The sequence below is a fragment of the Haplochromis burtoni genome, unplaced genomic scaffold, assembly GCF_018398535.1.
Source record: "Haplochromis burtoni strain Fernald_Lab_line unplaced genomic scaffold, NCSU_Asbu1 Contig_264, whole genome shotgun sequence".
Taxonomy (NCBI): Eukaryota; Metazoa; Chordata; class Actinopteri; order Cichliformes; family Cichlidae; genus Haplochromis; species Haplochromis burtoni.
The window spans coordinates 44078-56402 of NW_024582625.1; the positions used below are offsets into that span (position 1 = coordinate 44078).

The following is a 12325-nucleotide window of genomic DNA, read 5'->3' on the forward strand; positions in this document are numbered from 1 at the left end:
AGGGGTTGAGGGTGAGCATGGATGCTCTGGTTTTTGATTACTGAGAACATTTACCAGTGTGTGTTTTAAATGCATTACTAGGGACGCACTGATCTACAGGTATCTGTCAATATCAAACCCTGTTGACTGATATTGTCCTAAGATGGCATTTACCAATGTCAGTGGTCATGGGTATTAGCATTACATATTGCTATACCAACTCAGAATTTAACCATGGATGCATGCATGTTTACTACTGTTATATAACACGTAGATGAAGAGATAAGCAACAAGCAGGGAGAACAGACAGAGACAGACATGCAAACACTGGTACAAACATTTGTGATTTAGTGACATGTGGTGCGTTCCTGTGAAAAATTTGCCAAATACTTACTTTGGGAGTAAACATATATATGACATGATATGTGTACATTAACAGAGAGGATTAGTGGGCAGTGAGTAGTGGGTCACCTATCCCAGGAATGTGCCCTTTACAATTCACCTCTTAATTTGATGGAGGATCAAACAGCCAGGATGAAACACTAGACAGAACAAACCTAACGTGGGTGTACCACCCAGTGAGGCTGCAAATCAGCACACACTGTGTGTGTTTGTACTGTTTTTTCACAGCACAGCAGAAACTACAAGAATAGTGACTGCAGGAAGCACATTTATATCTTTCTATCTGCTACGCTGTGCTGTTTCTCTTTCTTTTTTGCTTTCCTACACTGGTATTTAGCTAATATGAGTTGTAATAAATGAGCAGATAAAAATTGGTATCTTGGTGAAGACGCTTTAACATGTTTACTAGCTGGACTGAGCATGAATCCTTCCCTTTGTGGGACTTTACCAGCCTTTTTAACCATCCTGAAATATTGCAACTGCCGATATTTGAATGTCTTGCTACATACAAGACGTTTTAACACAAAGAAAATAAGTCTTTAGACACTCTCACAGTTTTCTACAAGGCTTTATTAGAACATTTCAGCTCAGTTATTTACAGTTTCAGGCTGCACACGCCCTCTTCTGGAAAAATTACATAACTGTTAGATACTGGTGTCTATAAATGTGCTGTATGCTGACCAAACTATAACTAGATGCCCCTGCTTGAATTTTAACCAGTTAAGTGAAGTGGATAGCCTCTCCTTACTCTAAAAAAATGTACCATATTAACTGAGTGGTAAAATAATTCCAAAATCTTTCCTCCTTTAAATTGTCTCTTTGGGCAACTTTCTGGAAGTATGTATTCCAATGCATAATTTAAATTGCTATTTAAACAGCCAAAGTAATTGTGGCGTAGCGCTGACAGATGGCAATGAAAATCATTTGCTAGTTGCTGAAATGTGGAGCAGCGCATGACATGACGGGTAACAGATGATGCACATGGTTCACATTTTCTGCTTCAGCAAATCAGCACGCAGGACCGAGGTCCAAGCTTTCCTCTTGTGGCATCTCTTCATTTAGAAAGAAAAATGGGCTAAGGAAGTGGCACGCAACATGAAGCCCAGCACTCTATGCAATTTCACCATAAAATGTAACCACTGAAAGCCAAAAATGATTTAAAGCCAGAAGAAAAAGCTTGGCTTTAAATGCAATTTCACAGAGGATTCATATCATTCATATAGCATGTAAAGATAAACCAAAGGAGAAGGAGATGAAACCAGCAGTACTTGAAATGCATAAAAAAACTAGCTATTTACCTTGTATATGATGGACTTTGCATTAAGAAAGAACAGTTCAATGGTGGCGTTATCCTTCAGGTAGGATATACTCTCTATGTAGAACCTGAAAACACAGAAGAAAATATAAACACTCCTGCAGCTTCAAAGTAAGCAAGGGTGTTCACTGACCTTCAGGAAACAGAAAGAAGATACATGAAGGAGTGTTTTTTGTGTTTGCTTCAAAAACAGAAGCTAGCATGCAGGAAAGCTATGAAAACGAAACTGTGCAGATGTGACTGAAAGGTTGCAGTGGTGAAAGTGACCAGATGGGGGCGCACCATACCAAAGGCTGCTCACTTATGCCAAAATCCTTTCCCTTCCCCTTACACCACATCGCCACAGTGGCTGGCAGTGATTCATTATCAGTTTGTGAGTGTGTGCACATTCCTCAATGTGAATATGCACGCACACACACGCAGATTGAATGTGCACATGATGCACTTCGCTGTGCATCATCAGCAGTGTGCAGTGATCACACGCGCTCGCACACAAACACAGAGTACTACCACACACAGAGATGTTGTCACTTTCTGGAGAGAGAAACACAGTAACCCACTTCTGGCAGAGCGGTGAGCAGGGAACTAACACAATAATGCAGTTTAAATTTAGCTCATGAATGCATGCAAAGCCAGAGGGAAGCTGGAATGGTGCACCAGGAAGCTACTCGTTGTTATCTCCTCTCTGGTGAAAACACACATCAAAAAGATTCCATATAGCTCAGCTGCTCTAAAGTGTCACCTGACATCTTCTTCAGAGATGGTAAATCGTTTGCTGTTAATCGTGTCTTTAAACCTAAGCTAAGTTTTACAAACCAAACCACTTCATTCACCCACTGGTACATCACTGGTGGTAAAGCTTGTCATACACAGATGTGAATGGGCTGGGAGTCAAACAGGGAATTGGTGCGATTAGCGGATAAATAGCTTAAATCCCCCATCTGGTGTGCATAAAAGAGTTCACTTGACTTGATATAGCTCTGTGAACAATGCGATCAGCAAACATGTCCTTATGAATATAAATCGGAAATGCGCGTGTTGATTTCAGTGCATACGGGTCTATATAGGCATCGAGTGAGAGGGATTGCAGGCAGATCAATAATCGGGGGTGTGGGGGGGCTTAATTCGCGTTACCCATTGAGCTGCAAGAGAGAATGAGAGGTGCTTGTCAATATTCAGTGTGAACATTTAATTAAAGCAGCACGGTTGATGAGACATGCCCACACTGCCAGCACAGCAGCAAGCATGCAAAAAAAGCACCCACTGAATCAGCAGGAGGTGGGCATCTGCCTAGCACTTATTGGGAACGCACGCATCACACAAATACCTCATGAGAATGCAGAAACGTGACATACAGAGAGAAACACGCACCCACACATAAACACACATCATACTTCATATTAGACAAACACACCCCCGCGCATAAACAAACCTTTAAATTGTGCTTATTAAAAACAATATGCTCAGATTGATAACAGATTCAGGCCTGGCATTTGGGCTGATTGTTGTTCCACTGCAGTCCACAGTCTGGATCTGAATGTGTGCATGTTTACACATTCAGATCCAGATGTGTTGAGAGCGGGTGTATTCAGTACTGTGACATTTAGAGAGATTAAGGTTAGAGATTAGACGGAACTGTGATGATGAAGAAGGGGGATGAAGCCTCAATGAGGTGTCAGAGTTCACAGTGTCATCGCACTACCATCACATCCTCAAACACCCATTAGTCTGTGTAAATACACACACAGTGACCCTGCACCCCACACAGCTAACCACCAACACTACCACTACAGCTTGTATATGCAGGCTCCTGGGAACGACAGGACCGTTAGTTAACGCAGGTATAAACACAATTAAGATATTCTGACTGTATTGCTGTGGCATTGTGCAATGACGCCACTAAGCAGGATACAGCCAGCGCGCTAAGAATATGCTTTTTCTAAACAGCTCATTTATATCGTGTCTCATGACTTGAGCCACGATATAAATGCCACCATGAAAATGACTCACTGACATTTTGTCCATGCGCATCACTTCGCTTTACACTATTAAACGTTTTATAGCAATGTTGTGCTGGAGAATTATACGGTCCTAGCATTTATATCGATGTAACTCTGACGCAGCTCGTGCACAAACCTGAGCGGTGCAAAGAAAAAAACAGGACAATTCAAAATAAAGCCTTCGTATTTTTCCAATTTTATTTCAGAGGAACCTGTATGTGCATAGGAATGTGTGTTTTTTCATGTCACGTGGATTGCTTTTTTTTTTTTTTTTTTACAAGCCTATAAAATATATAACACCACTAAATGCAATCATAAACAGCTATATTCTGAATTTTGGTCATGCCTGTGTGTGTATTGCAATTCTTCTGTCCTACAGGAGGGTCGGTGGAAAGAAAACGAGTGAACTGTGGTGCAGTTTTATAATCCTGTCACAGTTGGTCAAAAGAAGCATTTTGTTTTTAACCAAAGAGATGACTACAGTTAAGCAACAGCAAGAAAGTCATGGTGGGCTTATACAAAACAAGGATAATGACTGTGCTGTTCAGTGTTCCACTGAAAAAGGACCTTTTATAAATGAGTTTGCGAGTGTTTTTTGTCAAACAGCTTCAACATAAAGATGCACAGTGCTGATTTCTCCACCTCCCCAAACCCTACCCTTATAGGAAAAAGGTTTCTGGTATTTTGTTTGTTTGTTTGTTTTGAGTACAGTCGCCATGAATCCGATGCTATCTGCATGCAGTGCATTCTGATGAAGTATGAGAGGCTTGCCATTGGCTGAGAGGCCCTATGGTGGGAAGTAAACACTGTGATCAGAACAATTTCACAGGGGCTTTTCATAACTAATCGTATTAATCTCTTCCTATTATGGCATGAATGTGTGAGTATACTCATGAACGTACAGACTTCTTTCTTTCGTTCCCACATACATCTGCAATCAGACAATGATTGGTGTGCAGAAGAAAGACTCACCTGACACAGAAGTAGAGGACAATGGGACCAGACTTCTTGGGGAATTCATGTTCTAATACCCTGCGGTCCAGCTGCAGCCAACTAAAATGGCCCCTGATGGGGAAGAACAACCATACAATCAACACTATAATTCAGAGATGTCTTAATATCAAACTAGGGTACACAAAGGTTCATCTCATGAAACAGAACACTTTCTACTTAAGCCATCCCATTTATCTTTTTTGTCACACTTTGCTTGCCTCTGTCCCCCTCTTCTCTTCCCTCCCCTCTCGTTTCTCTCTCTTTGTTTCCAACAGAGAGAAAAACCGCACAGACAGCTTGTCACCCTGGTTACCCTGCATGGTCTCCTGAGCAACTGAGCAACATCTCTCTCAAACTCTCCCTTCTTCTGTTTCTTGTCTCTCAATCTCTTGGCCTCCTGTCCCCAACACGCAGCCTCTTTGACCAGTGAGCGGTCAGAGCTCAGGCGTCTCCTCTCCCCAGGCAAAAGCAACAAATCTACACATCACAGAATTAAGACTCTATAGTGGACAATGCTTCGCTGGACAGACACTGGCAGTAGTCGCTACCATGTAAATACCAAAGGGCAGAGGCCAGTCTTGCTTGACATCAGTGGATGCACGAGATAAAACAAAAACAGAAAGGCAAAACGGCCATGGCGATGTTTGCCTGCATGTAAATCGCTGGCATCACTATCATGCCGTGGCGTTTCTGCCTTTCTAGGTCAGAAAACCCAACAAAGCTAATTTGAATGTCATGTTTGCATTTCAAGCACAGCTCTCATGGCAAGCCTACTGGCAAACACAGACTTGTGATCTTTGCTAGTCCAGAGAAAGATAACCACCCACATCACTTCACGGTTAAATGTGATCTTCACAGATCTTCATTCTTTGCTTTACCGACAATGATAAAGACAGTTGCTGACAAAATAAATCTGTTTTTTTTGTTTTTTAAATCACTGAACAACAAGAAAAAGACAAATTAGACATGTAAGCTAAATTAGATTTTTCTTTTCAATTTCATAGTTAATTAAGCCTTAACAGGAAAAGTGCTCTCGGAATTCCTCAAGAGAAAACCAATCCAAAACCAAATGCCACATTATTAAAGTGGTGCTTTTGTACACTGTGCTACAACTTAAGTTAATCTATGAGTATATATTTTACATTTAGTCCACCATTATCAGTTTTGTTCACTAGTGCTACAAAGTCCAATTAGTGGGCACACAGAGTAAAATATAAACGGTTGTTGTGGAACGGTAGCCATGTGGAAAAAGATTTTAAATTATACCTCAAAACTGAACGCAATCAAATGTAATTAGAAACCATACCTGCTACTACTCATTATCCTTGACACTAACTCTATAGCATTTATTTAAGGCTTTCTATCTTTGTCATTGGCATCTACAAACACACTGTCCACGACATCAGTGTCCATGACACTGGCTTCAGCCAACCATGAAATCAGAAGCTATGTTCACGTGCACTCCCCTCTGATATCCTTGTTGCTTTGCCTATGTGCACAACAAACAGCACCTGAACTTTGATACTAAATTTGCCTATGATTACACTACTGCTGACCCACATGTTGCTTTAATAACTTTACTGCCACCAACTGTGTATCAGATCTGATGCTGGTGTCATTTACAGTGATCTCATGTTACAACACTGAAAAAATCCAAACAATTAAGTTAAATTAAAGACTGAGTGACATAATATTTTATTTTAACTTACGTTTCATCTGTGTATGCAATTCCAAAGTACTCCTTCTCCTTTAGGTTGAAGTGAGAGGCCACAAGGTCCAGCAGGTCTTTAGCCATCAGCTTGGGCTGCAGGAAGGAAGATATACGAGTTTGGATTAGGCTAAGGTTGTTTTAATCAGCTGTCATGTGTGTGTGTGAAGTGGTTTGCCACACTGTAGTTTAATTGGAAAAGTAGATGTAGTAAAACTTTATGCTAATGTATTATATCGGCTGTTGAGTTACCGCAATGACTAAGCATTTTGACAAACACCAGGGAGGAGAGGGAAAGGGCCAGAGTGGAGGAGATAAATGAGAGTGAGAGAGCAAGAGAAAGATGGATGGAGTGCGTGGATGTTGCTGACAGTGCAGGTACCCTTCCCCTCCCCTCTCCTTCCTGACCCACACCTCCACTGCAGAGTCACGGCTATGGGCTGAACCACTGTATTGCAGAGAGATGCTAGCACAAGAGCTATATAGCATGCAGATCACCTTAAAGCAAAGCAAGAGTACAGGGAATGCTGCCATATGCTGCTGGTTTGTCACATCCTGAATAAAAGTGCACCAGTAACTGAGGTTAACCATGGGTGTGCCTCGCTGCCTACATTTACGCGCACAAACACACATGCATACACACTCATCTGCATGCAGCCACAAGACTGTGTTATACAGGCCACTCCCAGCATACAGAAGGAGCACATGAGTTTGTACTGTCTAGGAGAGGAGGGCATGAGGAATACATATTGTCTGAAACCATTTTTCTACACGTGCCCACACACACAACAGCGACATTGTAGTGCCATAGTATCCACACTCTTAAGAGCCTCTTCCTAATGTCCTATAGTATCTACTCACTGCATAGCTACAACTTCAGTGTCATAAGCTACTGAGAGCTATTTAAAGGGAAGGAGGTGATGTCATGCAGACACACACACACACACTACCACATCTTCACTGACCTAGATCCCATATAATCACGATGCCTACAGTGATCCTGCTACACATAAAGGCTCAGGAGAGATCAGAATTGAAAGAGAGAGCTGAAGGTGAAGTTACCGCATAAGTTGATTCGACCCTATATTCACAGATGTAAACATTTCTATTTAAATGTCTCGTTAAGAGTAAAATTTCCAAATACATATTTACAGAGAGAACAATTGCAAATTTAGCAAAGATAAGATCGGGAATGTCTCTGAATATTTTTTTGTTCTGCGGCTGTATGTTTACATTGCACAAGCAGAGAAGCAGAGGTTAGAGTGGTGATTTTCTCTTTGTTTTGGTCCTGATCTGTGTGACTCAACTGAAATTGGTACTCCCATCCAAAACAGGTCTGATTGGCCCTGTCATTTCTTCCAAATGGGAGAGCAGAAACTTAGATGATCTACACTAGAAGTCTTTGAAGCCCTCAACACATTTTATATGTGGAAATTTTAGGTTTTGAAGAGAGGGTATCTTTATGGCATTAGCAGTAATACCTGTTTTGGTTCAGTCTGGGGAACATGCTGCGATGGTCTTTCATTACCACAGAGCAGCCAAACTGCTGTGGCAACAATATCAATTAAACAACATCCATCCCACCACGGTGTAGCAAGCAGTGAGCGGGTAAGAGGGACATATTGGCACGTTGTTGGGCAGATGATGGGGCGCTAAAATAAACCCCAGATACGCTGTTAAAAATCAGGAGTGTATTACTGAAGATTAAGAACAACACAGGAAGCATTTCTCTAACCCACCATTTCCACATGCATGCGTGGCAACTTATTTCTGGGATTACAGATACCAGATGTGTAATAATGTGATGTAGACAGAGAAAGACAGGCAGTATTGTAAGTGATGCGGTACACTAAACACACCCTAGACATATACAGACCATGCAGACACACATTACATACGCATACACTATGGAGCCATCTATCAGACTGTACAGTTCTCTGAAAGCTTAGACAGCATTACTGCTAATAGATATTTAGCGTGTGCCTCCTCAGCAGCACAGGTAATTAACAGCATAAGAATTACAGGGAGGTGTAAGCGAGTAGCAGACACACTAAAGACAAGTGACAAAAAAACGGTTGCACACTTGGCTGGCTGGAAACAAGTCATGGCCCGATCTCTGCAAACACTCAGTAAGGTCTTTGCTGCCTTCAGAGTTGCTCAGATTTATGAGTTGCCAACTGATTTATTAGTTGCAGCCTATCCCCTCTAAGGCTGTCTAAGGTTAAGGCTTTTTGGAGACACATGCTGCATTATTGTGATTTTTCCCTGCACAATAACCTCTTCTTATATTTTTTGCTTTGCATACAGACTTAAAGTTTACTGAACTTCCCCTTCATATTATGTAAAAGGACTCAGTGATGTAGAAAAGCAACACTGTTACACAACTGAACCTTATTTACCCTTTAGCCTCGCAACAGTCTAGGCTACGTAAGTAATAGCTTCTGTACTGATATACAATTTCACCGAGAGGTGTGTTTGGTAGTTAGCTTTACATCTTTACAACCTGGTTAATAAGCGCGCTGTCCCTCTGGTACATTGCTCCCTGCCAATGAGGCATTGCTCCACAAGCAAACCACAGAGGGCACGCTATCAGACTGGAGGAAGTAGACAAGGCTAAATGACTCTTCTGGGATTAAACAGCTGGTCAATGTTACAACTCACTGACAGGAGTAGGAGCCTTTCTTCAGATGGTAACTGGCTTGTGTACCTGGCGTGCTTACAACAAGTTTCATGAAAACCTCAATGGGACAGACCTGACAATGGCGCTGTTTTACGATCGGGGGAGATAGCAGGGATAGCTCAGTAGGTAGAGTGGTGGCCCCATGATCGGAAGGTCGGGGGTTCAACTCCACTGAACAGCTACCCTGAGGTACCCCTGAGCAAGGTACCGTCCCTACACACTGCTCCCCGGGCGCTGCATTGGTGGCTGCCCACTGCTTCACTGGGTGAATGGGTTAAATGCAGAGGAACTATTTCCCTATGGGGACTAACATGCACACTTTACACTTTACACTTTACTTTACTTATAAATAAACACAAATTATAAATAAACACACTGGTTTAGACTGTTTTTGAAATGTGAACATCCAAATCTTTTTTTTTTTTTTTGCAAACAAGCGGAGGACTGGACTGCTTTTTAGTTCAGTGGAAAACTTAAGAATAACACTGTGATTCTCTGTGGTCCCACTAACAACTCAATGACCTGCAGAACATCCGCCTAACGGATGGAGGCAAGGACAGGGACTGAGAGAGAAAGAAAGCCAGCAGTTTCCTGATTTATGTGACAAAAGTTTGTTAATGACATCCACTTTTCTGACCTTTTTGCCAGTCTTGTTTCTTCTCACAAACGCGGTTAACACAGCCAATTTTTATCACTCACTCCTTATCCGAATATACCAACAAAACTCTTCACATAAGCACTACATTAAGAAATATTTATGTTAAAGCCCCAAGTTGTCTTTTTATTTTATTTTTATGTACTGAAAGAAACGAGAAGAGCAATAGAGAGGGTGGATGGATGCAAGATAGAGCTGAAACATTTGTATTTTTAAATTGAGATAAAGCAATGGAAAGACAGGTAAAAAGCTAGCCAGCTGTTGAATGAGAAAAGAAGACATGAGGAGCCAAGAGTGGAGAGACAGACAGAGTGACTAAGGAAGAGGAGCAGAAAAAGAAGTACCAATTTGAAAGGGAGGATCAGTTCTGGCAGAGTAATCAAATCAGAAAGTCAGCAGACCTATCCTTGGCTCTCCTCTCCATTTTCTCCTCTCTCTCCCTTTAGTGTCATCTCCTTTTCATTCCTTAGCCCTCATCTCATTTTTCTCTCTCCCTCTCAACCTCCCGAGCTTCTGCGTCAATCGTTCTATTCTCTGCCTGCTGTTCTTCTCCTGTTCCAGGGCAATTACTTTCTTTTGTCTTTCTCTGTTTCAGAGGAATCGAGTAATGGTCAGACCAAAGGGAACTATGGGAGGTTAGGAAGAGTGTAAGGAGCTCCTAATGAATCCATTTCAGTGTATCTAACCAAGCCAAAAGAAAATAAAAAGAATGGCAAAAGTCAATATCATTAGCAATCAATGAAGACCTTTGGTATAGAAAAGAAAGCAGACCAGAGGAGAGTTGCAGCTGAAAGCTGAAAAAGGTAATGGTAAAAACGTAAATGAAAGAGAGGCAGTTTTTTTTAGGATGGTGCTGTTTTTATTCATTACTACAGAGAGGCTTGCTGGGAGAACTAAAGGCTAAAAGCAGAGCCAGGGTAATTGAAGCAAAGGTTTCCATTCAGGACTCGATCGAGTGGAACTGTATGTCAGGATTCAGAGTTTAAACAGGCACTGCAAATCAGTGCTGCGAGCGCAACCTATGTGTGCTTTTATGCATGTGTATGAGAGAGATCAGGGAAAGCATCAAGAAAGCGCAGCGTCACCTACTCCTGACCAAATTTCCCTTCGTCAGCAATAATGGAAGTCACTTGGGACTGCAGACATCACTTCTCCCTAGCTGTAAGGAACTGATAGTCTGTAAAGTGAGAGGGGAGAAAGGAAAGAAAGAGCTAGAGGTCAGGAGGAAGACACGCTCACCTGAACGAGGAGCTCCAGCTTCCTGTCGTCCAGCAGATGGACCTGACATCGCCGGCCCTCTGTCATCTGAGAAATAGAAAAAAATGCATGTTTCTTAATATACTTGTTTATAACAGCTCATCCAAACATACACCTGTATCCCACTATTCTACAGAACTACATTGTTACAACTCATGCAACAAAAATTTGGTACATTTCCAAATGACTCATATATTTTGCTCAAATTGAAAAACATCATTGTGCCTCTCATCAATAAGTACAGTATGTGAGCAATACCCTGCATGACAGGCTTGGAGTTTGCATGTGTGTTAGCTCGAGCCATAACAAGGTTAGCTGATCTAAATACACACAATGGGCCTTGCTCTGTTCCTCACGGACATTTTTAACATTCCTCCTTGAGCAGGAAATCCACTATCCATCAGAGGACTAGTGACCAAAGTGAGGGAAGCTGCCTGCTGACAGTGTTCACTGGAGTGTTTGTCTGTTTTGCTGATACCAGGTTTGCTGAATAGAGCTCCAAAAGAATGAATAATATCCGTCTGCCAAGGTCAGGCGTAAACAGTGAAGCAGGTGCAATGATGAAACAGTCAACTGTGGGAAAACACGTGTTAGACCAAATATTTTACACGGCAGACAAAGCCAAGCCGTCTCTGCAAACCTGCCCTAACATTTGCTACTCAAATACAAACAAATCCAGGACCAGGCCTTTAACATTCACTGCATAAACACTGCCGGACATTTAAAGCCATGTGAAGAGGCTGGGTCTCAAGTGTTCTGCATTTTTGGGTGTACGTATGTTTTTCAGCACATGTGGAGATCCTCCACGATTTCACAGGAAGCAGGGACCCTGAGGAACACAAACACCCTTTGGCTCCACCCACGCTTCCCTCAAATCAGGGAGATGGGGACTAGAGAGGTTGGAGGATGGTGTGTGTATTTTTTTTGGGGGGGGGGGATAAAGAGACGGGGGAAACATCACCATTGTCCAAAACTCCTCTCAAAAAACAGATGCTATTAATCTGAACACAAGTATAACTGGTTTGTAACTCTATCAAGAGGATCATATTGGCCTCCTGAGGCTATTGTAATTTGGTAAGGGTGTCTCCTTAACAAAGTTAGCCTACTTTCTCACCATTTGTGCCAGCTTGCATCGGGGTGAGACTTTAGCAAAGAGACGATGATACCAGAAAAAGTGAGGGAAAGAAGTACCGCAGCACTCATCCCAGTGTGAACTTCCCCAAATCATTACTGGTGGGCGTGTGTGGCTTCTAGTGTCTTTGCAGGGTTCAGCTTACCCTCCCCCTCGCCACTGATCCCCTGTGGTTTGAGGGTTTAGATTGGGTGCACCTGTGCA

General features: G+C 42.1%; 1 protein-coding gene across 10 annotated transcripts in view; it reads right to left on the reverse strand.

Moving 5' to 3' along the window:
• The window catches only part of frmd4a (FERM domain containing 4A), a 96983-nt gene that overhangs the window by 21475 nt on the left and 63183 nt on the right, over positions 1-12325 (reverse strand). For all 10 annotated transcript variants that reach the window (XM_005939268.3, XM_005939269.3, XM_005939265.3 and 7 more), the window contains exons 2-5: positions 10972-11037; positions 6399-6493; positions 4669-4761; positions 1680-1764 (exon numbers count right to left, since the gene is read on the reverse strand). In XM_005939268.3, the coding sequence (XP_005939330.1) occupies positions 1680-1764; positions 4669-4761; positions 6399-6493; positions 10972-11037 (339 nt within the window). The remainder of the gene's footprint in view (positions 1-1679; positions 1765-4668; positions 4762-6398; positions 6494-10971; positions 11038-12325) is intronic.